The sequence below is a fragment of the Bos indicus x Bos taurus genome, chromosome 1 (genome assembly GCF_003369695.1).
Source record: "Bos indicus x Bos taurus breed Angus x Brahman F1 hybrid chromosome 1, Bos_hybrid_MaternalHap_v2.0, whole genome shotgun sequence".
Classification (NCBI taxonomy): domain Eukaryota; kingdom Metazoa; phylum Chordata; class Mammalia; order Artiodactyla; family Bovidae; genus Bos; species Bos indicus x Bos taurus.
Window position 1 is genome coordinate 125,908,477 of NC_040076.1, and position 19,124 is coordinate 125,927,600.

Genomic DNA, 19,124 nt, shown 5'->3' on the forward strand with positions numbered 1-19,124 from the left:
GAAAGTTTTGAACATACAATAAAAGAGAAAATGGTATATAGATTTTCCATTTCACATAATGATAATAATAAATTCATGGCTCTCTGCCTCTTCTCAGAGTTTAGTTCAGTTCAGTTCAGTTGCTCAGTCATGTGCGACTCTTTGTGACCCCATGGACCGCAGCATGCCAGGCCTCCCTGTCCATCACCAACTCCTGGAATTCACCAAAACTCATGTCCATTGAGTCAGTGATGCCATCCAGTCATCTCATCTCTGTCATCCCCTTATCCTCCTGCCTTCAATCTTTCCTGGCATCAGGGTCTTTTCAAATGAGTCAGCTCTTCACATCAGGTGACCAAAGTATTGGAGTTTCAGCTTCAACATTAGTCTTTCCAGTGAACACTCAGGACTGATCTCCTTTAGCATGGACTGATTGTATCTCCTTGTAGTCCAAGGGACTCTCAAGAGTCTTCTCCAACACCACACTTCAAAAGCATCAATTCTTTGGCACTCAGCTTTCTTTATAGTCCAATTCTCACATCCATACATGACTACTGGAAAAACCATAGCCTTGACTAGATGGACCTTTGTGGACAAAGTAATGTCTCTGCTTTTGAATATGCTGTCTAGGTTGGTCATAACTTTCCTTCCAGGGAGTAAGCGTCTTTTAATTTCATGGCTGCAGTCACTATCTGCAGTGATTTTGGAGCCCCCCAAAATAAAGAGACCAAATTGCCAACATCCGCTGGATCATCGAAAAAGCAAGAGAGTTCCAGAAAAACATCTATTTCTGCTTTACTGACTATGCCAAAGCCTTTGTGTGGATCACAATAAACTGTGGAAAATTCTGAAAGAGATGGGAATAACAGACCACCTGACCTGCCTCTTGAGAAATTTGTATGCAGGTCAGGAAGCAACAGTTAGAACTGGACATAGAACAACAAACTGGTTCCAAATCAGGAAAGGAGTACGTCAAGGCTGTATATTGTCACCCTGCTTATTTAACTTATATGCAGAGTACATCATGAGAAATGCTGGACTGGAAGAAGCACAAGCTGGAATCAAGATTGCCGGGAGAAATATCAATAACCTCAGATATGCAGATGACACCACCCTTATGGCAGAAAGTGAAGAGGAACTAAAAAGCCTCTTGATGAAGGTGAAAGAGGAGAGTGAAAAAGTTGGCTTAAAACTCAACGTTCAGAAAACGAAGATTATGGCATCTGGTCCCATCACTTCATGGGAAATAGATGGGGAAACAATGGAAACAGTGTCAGACTTTATTTTTGGGGGCTCCAAAATCACTGCAGATGGTGACTGCAGCCATGAAATTAAAAGACACTTACTCCTTGGAAGAAAAGTTATGACCAACCTAGATAGCATATTGAAAAGCAGAGACATTGCTTTGCCAACAGAGGTCCATCTAGTCAAGGCTATGGTTTTTCCTGTGCTCATGAATGGATGTGAGAGTTGGACTGTGAAGAAAGCTGAGTGCTGAAGAATTGATGCTTTTGAATTGTGGTGTTGGAGAAGACTCTTGAGAGTCCCTTGGACTGCAAGGAGATCCAACCAGTCCATTCTGAAGGAGATCAGCCCTGGGATTTCTTTGGAAGGAATGATGCTAAAGCTGAAACTCCAGTCCTTTGGCCACCTCATGCGAAGAGTTGACTCATTGGAAAAGACTCTGATGCTGGGAGGGATTGGGGACAGGAGGAGAAGGGGACGACAGAGGATGAGATGGCTGGATGGCATCACTGACTTGATGGATATGAGTCTGGGTGAACTCCTGGAGTTGGTGATGGACAGGGAGGCCTGGCGTGCTACGATTCATGGGGTTGCGAAGAGTTGGACGCGACTGAGCAACTAAACTGAAAAATAAAGCCTCTCACTGTTTCCATTGTTTCCCCATCTATTTGCCATGGAGTGATGGGACAAGATGCCATGATCTTAGATTTCTGAAAGTTGAGCTTTAAGCCAACTTTTTCACTCTCCTCTTTCACTTTCATCAAGAGGCTCTTTAGTTCTTCTTAGCTTTCTGCCATAAGGGTGGTTCATCTGCATAACTAAGGTTATTGATATTTCTCCTGGCAATCTTGATTCCAGCTTGTGCTTCATCCAGACCAGTGTTTCTCATGATGTATTCTGCATATAAGTTAAATAAGCAGGGTGACAATATACAGTCTTGACGTACTCCTTTCCTGATCTGGAACCAGTCTGTTGTTCCATGTCCAGTTCTAACTGTTGCTTCCTGACCTGGATGCAGATTTCTCAAGAGGCAGGTCAGGTTGTCTGTTATTCATATCTCTTTCTGAATTTTCCACAGTTTATTGTGATCCACACAGTTAAAGGCTTTGGCATAGTCAGTAAAGCAGAAATATATGTTTTTCTGGAACTCTCTTGTTTTTTCGATGATCCAGCGGATGTTGGCAATTTGATCTCTGGTTCCTCTGCCTTTTCTAAAACCAGTTTGAACATCAGGAAGTTCACGGTTCACGTATTGCTGAAGCCTGGTTTGGAGAATTTTGAGCATTTTTTACTAGCGTATGCTGTTGTTGCTGCTGCTGCTAAGTTGCTTCAGTCGTATCTGACTCTGTGCGACCCCATAGACGGCAGCCCACCATGCTCCCCCGTCCCTGGGATGAGTGCAATTGTGCGGTAGTTTGAGTATTCTTTGGCATCGCCTTTCTTAGGGACTGGAATGAAAACTGACCTTTTCCAGTCCTGTGGCCACTGTCCAGTTTTCCAAAATTGCTGGCATATTGAATGCAGCACTTTCACAGCATCATCTTTTAGGATTTGAACTAGGTCAACTGGAATTCCTTCACCTCCACTAGCTTTGTTCATAATAATGCTTCCTAAGGCCCACTTGACTTCTCATGCCTGGATGTCTGGCTCTAGGTGAGTGATCACACCGTAATCATCTGTGTTGTGAAGATCTTTTTTGTATAGTTCTTCTGTGTATTCTTGCCACCACCTCTTAATATCTTCTGCTTCTGTTAGGTCCATACCATTTCTGTCCTTTATCGAGCCCATCTTTGCATGAAATGTTCCCTTGGTATCTCCGATTTTCTTGAAGAGATCTCTACTCTTTCCCATTCTATTGTTTTCCTCTATTTGTTTGCACTGATCACTGAGGAAGGCTTTCTTATCTCTCCTTGCTATTCTTTGTAACTCTGCATTCAGAGTTATGTCTTTTCTTTTCTCCTTTGTTTTTTGCTTCTTTTCTTTTCACAGCTGTTTATAAGGCCTTCTCAGACAGCCATTTTGCTTTTTTGCGTTTCTCTTTCTTGGGGATGGTCTTTCTTCCCTGTCTCCTATACAATGTCATGAACCTCCGTCCATAGTTCATCAGGCACTCTGTCTATCAGATCTAGTCCCTTAAATCTATTTCTCAATAGATTTAAATAGACTTTTTAATAGATTTAAATCTACTCCTCAGAGTACTTCGCAGCAAATTCCAGACATCATTTTATCAATCAGATCACATCAGTTGCTCAGTCGTGTCTGACTCTTTGCGACCCCATGAATCGCAGCACACCAGGCCTCCCTGTCCATCACCAACTCCAGGAGTTCACCCAGACTCATATCCATCGAGTCAGTGATGCCATCCAGCCATCTCATCCTCTGTCGTCCCCTTCTCTTGCCCCCAATCCCTCCCAGCATCAGAGTCTTTTCCAATGAGTCAACTCTTCGCATGAGGTGGCCAAAGGACTGGAGTTTCAGCTTTAGCATCATTCCTTCCAAAGAAATCCCAGGGCTGATCTCGTTCAAAATGGACTGGTTGGATCTCCTTGTAGTCCAAGGGACTCTCAAGAGTCTTCTCCAACACCACAGTTCAAAAGCATCAATTCTTCGGCGCTTAGTCTTCTTCACAGTCCAACTCTCACATCCATACATGACCACAGGAAAAACCATAGCCTTGACTAGACGAACCTTTGTTGGCAAAGCAATGTCTCTGCTTTTCAATATGCTATCTAGGTTGGTCATAACTTTCCTTCCAAGGAGTAAGCGAAATACCACTATTTATTTCTAGAGTGTAAAGACTTTTTAGACATACCACAATACCATTTTCATACCTAAAACTTTAATTTCTTAAAAACATCAAATATCTAGGCTGCTCAAATTTTCTCAGTTGTCATTTATAGTTTGCTATTTTTATTCTTGATTCAGAATCCAATGTAGGACTAGCCACTGTACTTGGTCGATACGGTTCTTAAATCTTCATTATTAGTTTCTTCTCTCTTTTTTCCCTTGGAATTTCTTTGTTGAAGAAACTGTTTTTTTTTATTTTTCTAGAAGTCTAGATCTATTCAATAGAAATATGAAGTAAGTCACATATATAATTGAAAATTTCTCACATTACAAAATGCTACATTACAAAAAGGAAATAGGTGAAATTAATTTTAGCAATATATATTATTACCATATTGTATATATCACTTATATGTGGAATTTAAAATACAACACAAATGAACTTATTTATGAATTAGAAACAGACTCACACATAGAGAACAGACTTATGGCTGCCAAAGGTGGGGAGCAGGGGAGAGTTGAATGGGAGTTTGGGACTAGCGGATGCAAATTATTATATACAGATGGATAAACAACAGCATCCTATTGTATAGCACAGAAAGCTATATTGAATATCCTGTAATAAACCATAATAGAAAATAATATGGAAAAGAATATATGATAACTGATTCACTTTGCTGTATACCACAAACTAATACAATGTCATAAGTCAATTATGCTTCTATTAAAATAAAAGAAACTAAAGAAACCCAACATATATTATTTAACTCAGTATATCCAGATGTTATCATTTTAACATGTAATTAATATAACATTATTAATGCAGTATTACACATTTTTGGTAGTGAATATTCCAAATCCAATGTGTATTTCATACTTGTAGCACATTTCATTTTGGACTAGCTGTATATCAGGTTCTCAATAGTGTGTGGTAAAGGTTTACCATATTGGGCAAGATAGGTCTAGACTTTGCAGATTGTATACTTTGCAGAATACTATCAGTGTCAACATTAAAACTAAACACATTTGATAAGTTCAACTTTAGAGAATTTTTTACAGATGAAATCGTGAGTCCCTTTAAGGGTTGTTGTTCATTCGCGCAGTTGTGTCCAACTGTTTGTGACCCCATGGATTGCAGCACACCAAGCCTCCCTGTCCCTCATCATCTCCCAGAGTTTGCCCAAGTTCATGTCCATTGCATTGGTGATGCCATCCAGCCATCTTATCCTTTGACACCCTCTTTCTTTGTGCCCTCAGTCCCTGCCATCAGGGACTTTTCCAGAGTTGGCTGTTCACATCAGGTGACCAAAATACCGGTGCTTCAACTTCAACATCAGTCCTTCCAATGAGTATTCAGGGTTGATTTCCTTTAAGATTGCCTAGTTTGATCTCCTTGCTGTCCAAGGGACTCTCAATAGTCTTCTCTAGCACCACAGTTCAGAGGCATTAATTCTTTGGTGCTCTGCCTTCTTTACAGTCCAGCTCTCATAACCCTACGTGACCATTGGGAAGACCATAACCTTGACTGTGTGGACCTTTGTTGGCTGAATGATGTCTCTGCTTTTCAATACACTCTCTAGGTTTGTCATAGCTTTCCTGCCAAGAAGCAATTGTCTTCTGATTTCATGGCTGCAGTCACCATCCACAGTGATTTTTAGAGCCCAACACGAGGAAATCTCTCACTGTTTCCACCTTCTCCCCTTCTATTTGCTATGAAGTAATGGGGCTGGATGCCATGATATTAGTTTTTTTAATATTTAGTTTTAATCTGGCTTTTTCAGTCTCCTCCTTCACCCTCATCAAGAGGGTCTTTAATTCACCTTCACTTGCTGCCGTTAGAGTGGTATCATCCATGGTATCATCCCTTTAAGGGTTAAAAGCATTTTATTTGTGTTTTAGTGCCAGTCCAGAGGAATATAATACTGTTGTACAGAAGCCAAGACAAATTCTATGTCAGTTCATTGACCGAATACTTACAGACGTAAATGTTGGTAAGAAAAAGTTATTTCTGATATAAATCATGAATTGTTTTCTTTTTCATGTATGCACATTATAGTAGCATTTTTCTCCATGTAGCTTTAGATATATAGTTAGGACTTATGATAGTTACTTGTTGTTGTTCATATTAAAGTATGTATTTCTTATTATATAATGTGATTTACACTTTTAAAATAATTCTCTTTTCCTCATTGTTATCTAGATAGTGCTTGCCATGATTCTTTGATATATGAATTATTTTAAATAAAAATATTTGGCCAGTTCTCTTTTAGATAGGTCTTATGTCAGTGGTTGAAAAACAGCAAATGCCATTTTAAGAAACTCTTTGTATAAGAGTTGGCCACTTTGTCAATGAAAGGTAATAAGATTCTGTGAGTTGTTGAATCAACTATTTACTGTTTGTGACAATCTAAAAGACAAATCCTACCAACTTGGTAAGATGGTGTCATATGTGCCATGTCTGTTGAAATTACATGGAAGGGACAATCTGGAGTGGCATGTGGCTCATGATTTATAAATTTAATTCCAAATTTGACATAGATTTTAAGAATTACAGTAGTCATCTAGCCTTTCTTTTTCAATCAGTAAAATTTTGAGTTCCTGAAAAATAACAAAGGACTACTGAGTACTTGCAAAATGTGTTTTCATATGGTACTCCATCTGTTTAGACCACTTGTCCTTACCCTCTCTGTTTGACCAACTTCTCATCATCAAGGAATCAACTCCTTCACAGGCTCTTTCCAGACCCTTGTTTCATTTATTGTAGATTAGTATAGTTAACACATCATATTATTGATATAATTACTAATTTATTTGTCTGACTCCCTCATCTGATTGTTAGGGGTTTTTTTTAATCCTCAGATTTTAACACAGTGCCAGGAATATTATAGGCCTATAGCCTACATGTTTGGTAAGTGGATATATGATAGATGAATACATGTGATTATTAAACATTTAAAATTAGGAAGATAGGATTGTAGTGTTTAGTCCCATGAATTTATCATAAACACTGTGTTGGACATAATTCTTGTCACCAGAGACTAGTTTCTTAACAAAAAACTGCCATTTAATTTGTTATGACTTTTTAAAATGAATCTTTTGTTGTTTTAGTTGCTCTGGAACTTGTGAAGAAAACTGACTCTCAACCAACCTCTGTGATGTTGCTTGATTTCATCCAGCATATCATGAAGTCCTCCCCACTTATGTTTGTAAATGTGAATGGAAGCCATGGGCAAAATGAAGCCAAAGGCAGTTGTATTGGTAAATTCTGCTGTTTTGTACATTTATTTTTGATCTCTTTTATGAATTCTGCCTCTTCTGCTCTCCTGAAGTGTCACAAACACATTGTTATGTGTATTTTGGTCAAATTTGCTATTAAGTTGAGGGAGCAAAATGGTTTTATTTCATGCATCCTTGTTTTCTTTTATTATGAACTAGATACCACAAATGGAGCAGAAGTAACTGAATATGTTTATACGCCATTGAACATTTAAGCAGTTTTCTTTTTTCTGTTTTTGATAATGTCTTTTTTTAGATCGTGCATTAGCAAACCATGGCTCATAGACTGGCTGCCTGTTTCTGGAAACAAAGTTTTGTTGGAACATAGCCATGATCATTCATTTATGTATTGTCTGCAGCTACTTCAAAGGCAACTGAGTAGTTGACATGGAGATCATATGGCCCTTAAGCCTGAAATATTTCATATATGGCCCTCATGCCTGAAATATTTCATATTTGGCCCTCTCAGAACAAGCTTACTACTCCCATTCTGGATGTTGAAACTTTTTTCCAGGCTTTTCTCCTTATTCTCACTACTTTTGTCCTTTTGTTAGCTTCATCATAAAGAGATGTAAAGCAAATATCTTTTTTTCTGTACAATGCATAGAGTATTTAAAAATTTTTTGCTTGAATCTTAAGAGTCAACTTTGATAGTATGTTCTCTAAAAAGTCTTTTCTGACCATTACTGATGGTCTATGCTAGGACTAGCTTAGGTACTCTTTCTTTATGCTGTGTTAATACAAAGTGTTCTACATTTCTTCTGTCATGGTACTTATTAAACTATTAATACATTATCAGTTCAGTTCAGTCACTCAGTCGTGTCCGACTCTTTGCGACCCCATGAATCGCAGCACGCCAGGCCTCCCTGTCCATCACCAACTCCCGGAGTCCACCCAAACTCATGTCAATCGAGTCGGTGATGCCATCCAGCTATCTCATCCTCTGTCATCCCCTTCTCCTCCTGCCCTCAGTCCCTCCCAGCATCAGGGTCTTTTCCAATGAGTCAACTCTTCACATGAGGTGGCCAGAGTATTGGAGTTTCAGCTTCAGCATCAGTCCTTCCAATGAACACCCAGAACTGATCTCCTTTAGAATGGACTGGTTGGATCTCCTTGCAGTCCAAGGGACTCTCAAGAGTCTTCTTCGACACCACAGTTCAAAAGCATCAATTCTTCGGCACTCAGCTTTCTTCACAGTCCAACTCACATCCATACATGACCACTGGAAAAATATAAATACTTGTTAATCTATATTCTTTGCTACACTGACTTTTAAACAACAGGTTATAACCCATTTAGTGGGTATTAAAGATGAAATATAATTGACTAGAAATATCATAGTACATTGCAGAATAAGTAATATTTTATTAAACTTTTATCATTTATTAAAATAATATGCATATTTATGCTACACTGTGATATAAAATATATCTCTTAGTTGCAATTTAAAAGTTCAGGAAATTATAGGATTTAGGAGGACAAGACTATGACTGATTTGTTCTTATGCATCTAAGGCAGAGTCACCATTCAATAATATTTGTAGGAATGATAACTATATATTGAGCATTTAGTTAACTTTGGGCACTATGCAGAAAATTTCATATATATTATCTTACTTGGTCGGGGTAACATATAAAGTAAGTGTCATTGTCCCCTTTTCAAAATGAAGTTATAGAAGTTTAGAGAAATTAAAAGTTCACACAACTACTAAGTGGAAAGCTAGAATCTTGTCTGACTCCAAATTGGTATTCTAAATTATTATAATATGTTTCCATTGTGTAGGGAATGTTTTAGACTATTTTGTCAATGAAGTTTATACTTTAAAAATAAATCAAGCATTTAGCAAATTAAGTAGCACTCTAATATATTTAATTATTTAATATCTTTTTCTGTTTATTTCAAAGAGTTCAGTAATTGGATCATAACAAGACTTCTGCGGATTGCAGCCACTCCATCCTGTCATATGTTACACAAAAAAATCTGTGAAGTCATCTGTGCATTATTATTTCTTTTTAAAAGCAAGAGTCCTGCTATTTTTGGAGTACTGATGAAGGAATTATTACATCTTTTTGAAGACTTGATTTACTTCCACAAAAGATATGCAGTAGAACACTTTGTGGAATGGCCAGTGGTAGTTCACCGGTTTTTAAGTCAATTCGATGAACATGTAGGATATTTACAGCCAGCTCCTTTGCAGCTCATGAACATGCAAAATTTAGAGTTTATTGAAGTCACTTTATTGACAGTTCTTATTCGTATTATTGCAATTGTGTTTTTTAGAAGGCAAGAACTCTTACTTTGGCAGATAGGTTGTGTTCTGCTAGAGTATGGGAGTCCAAAAGTTAAATCCTTAGCAATTAGCCTTTTAACTGAACTCTTTGAGCTTGGAGGACTACCAGCACAACCAGCCAGCACTTTTTTCAGCTCATTTTTTGAATTATTAAAACAACTAGTAGAAATGGATGCTGACCAATTGAAACTCTATGAAGAGCCATTATCAAAGCTGATAAAGACCCTGTTCTCCTCTGAAACAGAAGCTTATAGAAATATTGAGCCTGTCTACTTAAATATGCTGCTAGAAAAACTCTGTGTCATGTTTGAAGATGGTGTGCTTTTGCAGCTTAAGTCTGATTTGCTAAAAGCAGCTTTGTGCCACTTACTGCAGTATTTCCTTAAATATGTGCCAGCTGGGTATGAATCTGCTTTACAAGTCAGGAAGGTTTATATGAGAAATATTTGTAAAGCTCTTGTAGATGTGCTTGGAGTTCAGGCAGATGTGGAGGTAAGTCATTTTTAAGGTTACTTGTTAAGCATATATTTTTACCTTAATTTAAGTGGATGTATTGTGCAAGAGTAATAAAGAGGAAATAGAATATCTTTTTTTGGTTGCTAGAATATCTATAATAATGTACATTCAGAATGGGATACTTTTCATAATCTACTTTGACTTCCTATTACGGATTTTTAATTTGGTTTCAGAAAGATTTGTTCACTATGTTGGTAATGAATTGCCAATGGAGTAGAATGTTTTAAAGTAGAGTTTGTGAAGAGTAAACATGTTTGTTGCATTATTAATTAAAAGGGAGCCAGGTATCAACTTCATTGCAAAAACTTTGAGCACTCACCGAGACTTTTTCTTTGACAGGTTATAATCGATCACTTCTAGAAAATCTATGAGTATATAGTACTAGTCATGCCAAATTATGCCTTTTTTTCTATTTGAACTGTGGGAGTGTGATACAATAGATATGCAATAAATTGATTAAATATTTTAGTTTATATGTAATAATATTTTACTTTATCTGTAAATCTTGCTAGATTTGTTGTATAAAAGAAGTTAGTCATTTCCTTGTAGAATTTTTCTTTGTGGCATTTTGGTCAAGGGAAAACAAGTTATAGAAGGATTTGTCTTAGGCCTTCTAAAACTATAGAACCGTAGTTCTAGATATAGAGCTATATATGTGTCTATATATATACTGTGAAATAATTAGATTAACTTAGGTTTTTGTTTTGCTTGATGAGACTCTGAAAATAATTTACCTTCTTTGGAATCTTAATACCTAATGCATTTTTGCTATCTATGAATAATACATATAAACTTATTTTCTAAGAAATAGTTTTTTAAATTATTTTTGCTTTCTCAGTATTTGTTGGGCCCACTTTATGCAGCCTTAAAAATGGAAAGTATGGAAATCATTGATGAAGTTCAGTGCCAAATTCAACAGGAAGACCTCAGCAGTAATAGCAATGGACTGTCACCCAAAAGGCGTCGACTCAGCTCATCTTTAAACGCTTCCAAAAGAGCACCAAAACAGACTGAGGAGTATGACTTTCATTCAGTTTGTATTTAGCCACTTAATAGAACTTTAGTGACTTAAAAAACCACCTTTATTTAAGTGCTTTGCCTTAAATACACCAAGAACATTTTTTCTTTCTTTAAGTAGTCGAAGGAGTGCTTAAAAAGTCTAATAGTTCTTGTAGTCTATTTTAGTATAAAAGATTCCATGACTAAATATGGTTACTTAAAAGTCTTTACTTGCCTGATTTGACTTTTTAATACATTAAAAAATCTCTGTGACTATACATCTATCAACAATTTTTTAAAAGTTAGCAAATTATTTTTTTTGTAATATAGCCAAAGAATTCCCATATTTTAGCCAACTGTAAAAGTTGTTATAAATTTCAGTAGTTGTAGGGATTTCCCTGGTAGTCCAGTGATGAGGACTCAATGCTTTCACTGCCGTGGCCTGGGTTCAATTCCTGGTTGGGGAACTAAGATCCTGCAAGCCATATGGTATAGCAAAAAACAAACAAAATGTCAGTAGTTGCCATGCCATGCCGCCTTTTGTTTAAAATATTTTTCATGTACGAGCAAGATTATATAAATTCATATGAATATGAATCTTTACACTCTGGTTATAATTAATTACAGAATTAAACATGTGGATATAAACAAAAAGAGCATATTATGGAGTGCACTGAAACAGAAGGCTGAGGACCTTCAAATTTTCCTTGAATCCAATAATGTGAAGAATCCTATTATTGAGACTTTAGAAGGAATTGCCGTCATTCTACAACTGACTGCTCTGTGTACTGTTCACTGTTCTCATCAAAACATGGACTGGTAAAAACAACTTGTATTTTCTGGGTGTAATACATTTGAATTTAGTGTTTTAGAAGACCTCTTTATTCACTTGATTTTTGTGACCTTAGAACACAAAATTTTTCAGTGAAAGAGAAATTTATTTTTTATTGAGCATCTGCTAAATGCCAGATATTGTGTTAAGTACTATACATATCTTATTTAATCTTTACAACAATTCTGTGAAGTAAATGTTTTTATGTCCTCTACACATTCAAAATTGAGGCTCTTTTTTGTCTGAAGCCTGAACTAATTTTCTGGGGTGGAAAGGTAGAACATTTTTTTATACAACTCAAAATTCAATGCTCTTCAAGCCAAATATTTCATCAAAAGAACTTTTCCCTTTGATGATAAAAGTAGGAATTTAATGATGATAAAAGCAGGAATTTAAAACTCATTAGAGATATTTTTAGTTTAGCGTTAATATAGGTTAATTACTCTATCAGAAGGATAAAGTGTGAACCCTCTCTGAAGATTTAGTCTTATTTTTTACTGCCATGTTATAGACCAACACTCCTTGATAATTTTTTATATGATCATTTATTCCGTGTTTCCTGATTCACTGTTTTTTTTTTAATCTTTTAATTTTCCTGGGTCACTCTTAACTAGCTAATACAAAGTTATGAAGGAGATTAAATAAGCTGTATTAATTCAGATTGCCTTAAATTTGAAATTTGAGATAACTTAAAGTAATAGCTAATTTGGACAAAGTCTGCTTTTGTCCTATTATTAAGAAAGGGTTTACACAGCTGTATCTTCTGTTATTTTAAAGCCTGGTGGTATCACATTTAAATAGCATAGATTAACTTTAATTACCAAATCCTGTGTGCTTTAGACTGACATAAAGAGATTAAATTTAAAATAATAATGATATATTAATTGATATGCATATTTACTTTGAATTGGTTTAAAGTTTTAGGTTAGTTTTATACTCAATTTATTTTGGCTTACTACAATATTAGTTTTGACTATAATAAAATTCATTTTAGTTGTCTTAAAAAATGTTTTAACTGCAGCTATAATTTCAAGGACTGTCAACAGAAGTGTAAGAAGAAACCTTCAGTAATGATAACTTGGATGTCTGTGGATTTTTACACAAAGGTGCTTAAGAGCTGTAGGACTTTGTTAGAATCTGTTCAGAAACCTGATCTGGAGACAGTTATTGACAAAGTGGTAAAAATATATGATGCTTTGATGTATATTCAAGGTGAGTACAAAAAAGCAACAGATCAAAATAACCAATAATCAGTATGAAAATAGGTTTTGTTTTCTGCCTAAGGCCTAAATGAACCAATGTTGGGAATGCTCAAAAGTTTATTTTTAATTTCAGTTCTGTTAAGCGTATCAGTAATTTATAAGTTCTAAATTTATTTGTATAATACTTTTAGTATTCTTTTTCAGTCAGTAGAAATTATTTATAACTTTTAAATTTTACTTTAAGAATCTAAAGAATGCTACTAAAAATATAAATGCATATTTTCATAAAGTCACATTTAATTCCTTTGGATTCGCAGACCTCAGAACATCATCTTTATGTTAAGAACCCCTGTTTATTGAATGTTTGTTGTAATTCCATTTGATGTGTAGAATGTCTTTTTTTTTAATTGAAAGAAGATATAGCTTCAAATATGATTAAAGAAAAGATATCATTAATCACCTATTGTGTGTTTCTGTAGTAAACACTTCATTTGAAGATCATATCCTGGAAGATTTATGTGGAATGCTCTCACTTCCATGGATTTGTCTCCATTCTGATGATGACTCTTTAAAGTTGACCACATTTGCCCTCAGTCTTCTAACATTAAGCCAGAGGATTTCAGATAGCTACTGTAAGTGGTCTCAAAATTCTATATGTGTGATTTGTTTTGTTTTAACTTATCCCTATACAATACTTCTAATACTTATCATTTCTGTTTTTTAATAATTACAAAATAAGGTACATTTTTAAATAATTCAAAAAGGAGTTGCACATGTAGAAAGGGGTAAATTGTAGCATTTATGCATCCTCAGCTCTATTCTGCCACATTGTTCTCCAAAGATGTCATTCCAAATTACATTGCTGTTAGCAAACTATGAGTTTAATGTCTTCACCAGCACTTGGCATTATCAAATTTTAAATTTTTTGCTATCTTAAAAAAGAGAGGGAATTCCTTGGCAGTACAGTGGTTAAGACTTTGTGCTTTCACTGTGGAGGGCCCAGGTTTGATCCCTAGTCAGGGAGCTAAGATGCCACAAACTGCATGGTGTAGCCAAAAAAAAAAGTCAAAGATGTAACTACCTAAACAAATATATATTTTTTGCTATTTGATGGGTGTAGTTTTAAATTTGGATTTCCCTGTTACTTGTAAGATTATACATAGACCTTTTTTAGTGCACGTGCTTAATAAATGGAAAAGGAGTTTTTAATTAAATGCTGTATGTATTTTAAATGTTATTTGACTTTACAATAAGGAATAAGTATGTATGGTGTGTGTATGTAAATTAACACCTAGAAATCTTGATTAATAGACTTAATTTTTTTAGCACCACAGGCCCAATCACGATGTGTATTTCTTCTAACTCTGTTTCCAAGAAGAATACACCTTGAGTGGAGAACAGCAGTTTACAGCTGGGCCCTGCAGAGTTCTCATGAAGTAATCCGGACAAGTTGTATTAATGGATTCTTTATCTTACTGCAGCAGCAGAATCCTTATAACAGAGTTCCCAAGATTCTTGTGTATGTATTAATATTTTAATTTGAATATACAACTTGATTGAACAGATATCATATATACAAATTTATGTTTATTGCTGGATATATAGAACAAGTGTTGCTTTTAGTTTTAGAATTTAAGTTTTTTTTGCTTCTATTCTTTGTTTAATCAGTACTTTTGCCCCAAATGAGGCAAGACTATTTAGACCACAAAATTAAACCAAAAGATTTAGTACTTTTTTTCCACCCCCCAGAGATAAAGTCAAAGATGATTCTGACATTGTCAAAAAAGAATTTGCATCTGTACTTGGTCAGCTTGTCTGTACACTTCATGGCAAGTTTTATTTGACAAGTTCTTTAACAGAACCTCTCTCTGAATATGGGCATATTGACCTCTTATGTAAGAGCCTAAAAGTCGCTTCTCAACCTGAATGTTCATCTTCTCGACTAAAAGCTTCTGTTTGCAAGCCATTCCTTTTCCTACTGAAAAAAAAAACACCTAGCCCAGTGAAACTTGGTAAGTGGTTTGTTATGATTTATTTAATATTTTAAAACCTATTTAAGCTCCTTTAAAAAAACAAAAACAAAAACAATGGTATAGTTAGCCTGAAGCCTTAAAAAATTAGACTTGCTTGATAGATTCAGTGCTTATGTAATTATTCATAAACAGGATGTCTGATATTAGACTGTATCACAGAACTAACAAGGGAAGTAATTTTTAGAGTTTTAAAATGCTCTTGTGATTGGACAGTGTAAGGGACATACCTATTGTTTAGTTCAATATTGTGAGGTTCAGTATGCTGTATCCTCTTTAGTGATCCCAGGGACCTTCTTAATGTGTCCCCTGCCACTGCTTTGGACCTTCAGAACTTCAAATAGTCTGATACTTTGCCCCCTGAGGAATATAGATTTTATCTTTACCACTTTCCAATGGTAATGGTGTACAAATTTGTTGGGAGCATGAAATATATACACATACTTGGATGGTGGCTTGCTTTGAGTGATTATTGTTATTGAGTCACTGAGTTGTGTCAGACTCTTTGCGACCCCATAGACTGTAGCATGCCAGAGTTCCCTGTCCATCACCAACTCCCAGAGCTTACTCAAACTCATGTCCATCAAGCCAGTGATGCCATCCAACTATCTCATCCTCTGTCATCCTCATCTCCTCTTGCCTTCAATCTTTCCCAGCATCAGGGTCTTTTCCAGTGAGTCACATCAGGTGGCCAAAGTACTGGAGTTTCAGCTTCAGCATCAGTCCTTCCAGTGAATATTCAGGGCTGATTTCCTTTAGGATTGACTGGTTGGGTCTCCTTACAGTCCAAGAGACTCTCTGGCTCAATGGTAGAGAACCTATCTGCCAGAGCAGGATGCATGGGTTCAGTCCCTGGTTGGGGAAGATTCCCTGGAGAAGAACATGGCAATCCACTCCAGTATTCTTGCCTGGAAAATCCTGTGGACAGAGGAGCCTGGTGGGCTACAGTCTATGGGGTAGCAAAAGAGTTGGACACAACTTAGTGACTAAACAACAAAAACAACAAGCTTTCCCTTTGTTCACACTTCTTTACATTACAGAAATGTGCTTTTAAGTCTATCCCAGTAATTTAAAAAATCTGAGTGAGTAATCATTTTATAACTTTAAAAATTCTAGAATTTATTTTAGATTTAAATTATGTAAAACTTTTACTAAAAAGCATAAAATAATTTTTTCTAATATAAAAGATGATTTATTTATTTTTGCCTGTGCTGGATCTTTGTTGCTACCTGCCATCTTTCTGTAGTTAGGGTGAGCAGGGCTATCCTTTGTTGAGGTGTGCAGGCTTCTCCTTGTGGTGGCTTCTCTTGTTGTGGAGCACAGACTCTATAGGGCAGGCTTCAGAAGCTGTGGCTCACAGCTTCAGGAGCTCAAGCTCAATAGTTGTAGTGCATTGGCATAGTTGCTCTGTGGCAAGTGAGGTCTTTCCTGACCAGGGATGGAACCCATGTCCCCTGCATCGGCAGGCAGATTCTTAAGCATTGGACCACCAGTGAAATCCTTAAAGTAAATTTAAATTGATAGGTATTAGTTTTTCACGTATTCATTTTAATCCACAATTCTATATGCTTTACAAATTTAAACACAAAATACTGATTTTATAAGACAACTTAGCGTTATTTGTAGTGTATTATTTATTGGCAATATTTTTATAGTACAACTTTTTAATGTAATGTGTTAACTTAGGTATTATATACTCTTGTTTTTAGCTTTCATAGAAAATCTGCATCATCTTTGTAAGCATCTTGATTTTAGAGAAGATGAAACAGATATAAAAACGGTTCTTGGAACTTTATTAAATTTAATGGAAGATCCAGACAAGGATGTTAGAGTGGCTTTTAGTGGAAATATCAAGCATATATTGGAATCCTTGGATGCTGAGGATGGATTTATAAAAGAGGTTGATGACTTTTAGTTTAAATTTTTATTTTTACGTATTTTCATAAACCTGGTTCTAAAAATTTCTTTAACTAGTTAATACTATTGTTCTAGCTTTTTGTCTTAAGGATGAAGGAAGCATATACACACGCTCAGATCTCAAGAAATAATGAATTGAAGGATACCTTGATTCTTACAACAGGGGATATTGGAAGGTAAGTTTGGCGGCTTTCGTAGACTTCCTTATTTATTTTGGCCATTCATCTTTTTTGTTTACCTGCTGTTAGAAATGGTAATATGAGAGTTGTGATGTTATAGAGAGAAGTGTGATAACAGTTTGCATTTATTTATAGATTTTTATTTTCAAGACATTGATAATAATTTTTTTTTAAATAATTTTAGGGCAGCAAAAGGAGATTTGGTACCTTTTGCCCTCTTGCACTTATTGCACTGTTTATTATCCAAGTCAGCATCTGTCTCTGGAGCAGCGTACACGGAAATTAGAGCACTGGTTGCGGCTAAAAGTGTTAAACTGCAGAACTTTTTCAGCCAGTATAAGAAACCTATCTGTCAGGTGAGATTCAGCACTGGCCTTGACTAAAGGAAATAGCATTACTTTGCAAAAGCTAAAAAAAGAACATACATATGTTTTACTTTTCTTAAGAGAGAGATTTCTTTTTTAATGATGTATTTGGTTTATTTAAAAGACACTACATCTTGTCATTTTATATTTTAGCTTCCTAGTCTGAAGATGTAGGCTATAAATGGGAGAGGGGAAAAAATCATCTTATAATAATTATTACTCTATTGTTAATCTATTAAGAGAAGTCTTTTTTTTTATTAGTCTTTCTTTTAGTGATAAACTTTTTTATGCTTTGATATTATGGATAAGGTACTTTGTTTTAAGAAAGGTTCAGTCTGAAAAGTTGGGAAATGTTAAAATACAGGCTTTGCTCTGTGCTAGTGGTGTAATCCTTAAGAACGTATTCCAGTTTAACTAAGCCTGGTTACTTCATCTATAAAAGGGTGTTTATATATACCTCATTAAGGTTGTTATAAAAATTAAATGAACTATTCAGGTAATATGTTTAGAACTCTGATACTGGCCTTTGTGTTAGCCTAAAACATAATAGTTAAATGTTCTTCCTTGTGTGAAAACTAACATCATTTTGCTCTAGTTTTTGGTAGAATCCCTCCACTCCAGTCAGATGACGGCACTTCCTAGTACTCCATGCCAGAATGCTGAGATGCGAAAACAAGATGTGGCTCACCAGCGAGAAATGGCTTTAAATACCTTGTCTGAAATTGCCAATGTTTTTGACTTTCCTGATCTTAATCGTTTCCTTACTGTACGTTGCAAAGTATAGTTGACTTAATCGAGGTTTTCAGTTCAGTATTTTGTGTTTATTCCATTCTCTCTCTATTTTTTAAGAAAATTTGGCATTGTTTATTATCTGGCAAGTATAATGAGGACCATAGATTTTCAAATTTACATGTTATCTTTTGACTTTGATATAATATTACTTATGTTATAAAAGTGAAATATGTGTTGTTTTGAGTCATTGCTCTTTATGGTTAGCTATCTTGAAAAGTTAATACTAATTAATTAATGCTAATTAATTCCATTTACCAAGCATTTATGTCTTTAGTGCTATGATGGGTTTCGTTGGTAATGCAAAGTCTAATATGATCATATCTATCCCTAAGGAGTAGGAGTACAAAATAATGCTATAGATGACATGTGAATTCAGATAATCGAATTTGTAGTATGTAGTGGTTTGGGAAGCCTTTGAAAAGTCATTAGTGGGGCTGAGGTTTCAAAGATGGATGGTGTAGGTTATCTTCTTATGTTTTCCCAAAGGCAAAGTTTATTATCATTAGTTAATAAATTATAATAATGATCTATGTAGAAATTTTCCCTACAGCATTTTATATTTTAACAAAATTAAATTGTGTGTAAATTGGACAAATCTTATGATACTATACACTAAGGACCACAAAGATATTTTTAACCTTTTTATTCAGTAATTTCATCTGGGGGCCTCAAAGCACAGAGGTTTACTGCAGCATTTTCCAAGTATCAAATAAAC

The 19,124-nt window shown here is 35.5% G+C and overlaps 1 protein-coding gene across 2 annotated transcripts in view; it reads left to right on the forward strand.

The window, feature by feature from the left end:
- ATR (ATR serine/threonine kinase) overlaps positions 1-19,124 on the forward strand; it is a 120,570-nt gene that overhangs the window by 10,735 nt on the left and 90,711 nt on the right. For both annotated transcript variants that reach the window (XM_027544354.1, XM_027544362.1), the window contains exons 2-14: positions 5,911-6,002; positions 7,120-7,269; positions 9,192-10,069; positions 10,932-11,110; positions 11,720-11,911; positions 12,946-13,136; positions 13,606-13,758; positions 14,453-14,645; positions 14,876-15,138; positions 16,866-17,056; positions 17,149-17,249; positions 17,437-17,608; positions 18,213-18,383. In XM_027544354.1, the coding sequence (XP_027400155.1) occupies positions 5,911-6,002; positions 7,120-7,269; positions 9,192-10,069; positions 10,932-11,110; positions 11,720-11,911; positions 12,946-13,136; positions 13,606-13,758; positions 14,453-14,645; positions 14,876-15,138; positions 16,866-17,056; positions 17,149-17,249; positions 17,437-17,608; positions 18,213-18,383 (2,926 nt within the window). The remainder of the gene's footprint in view (positions 1-5,910; positions 6,003-7,119; positions 7,270-9,191; positions 10,070-10,931; positions 11,111-11,719; positions 11,912-12,945; positions 13,137-13,605; positions 13,759-14,452; positions 14,646-14,875; positions 15,139-16,865; positions 17,057-17,148; positions 17,250-17,436; positions 17,609-18,212; positions 18,384-19,124) is intronic.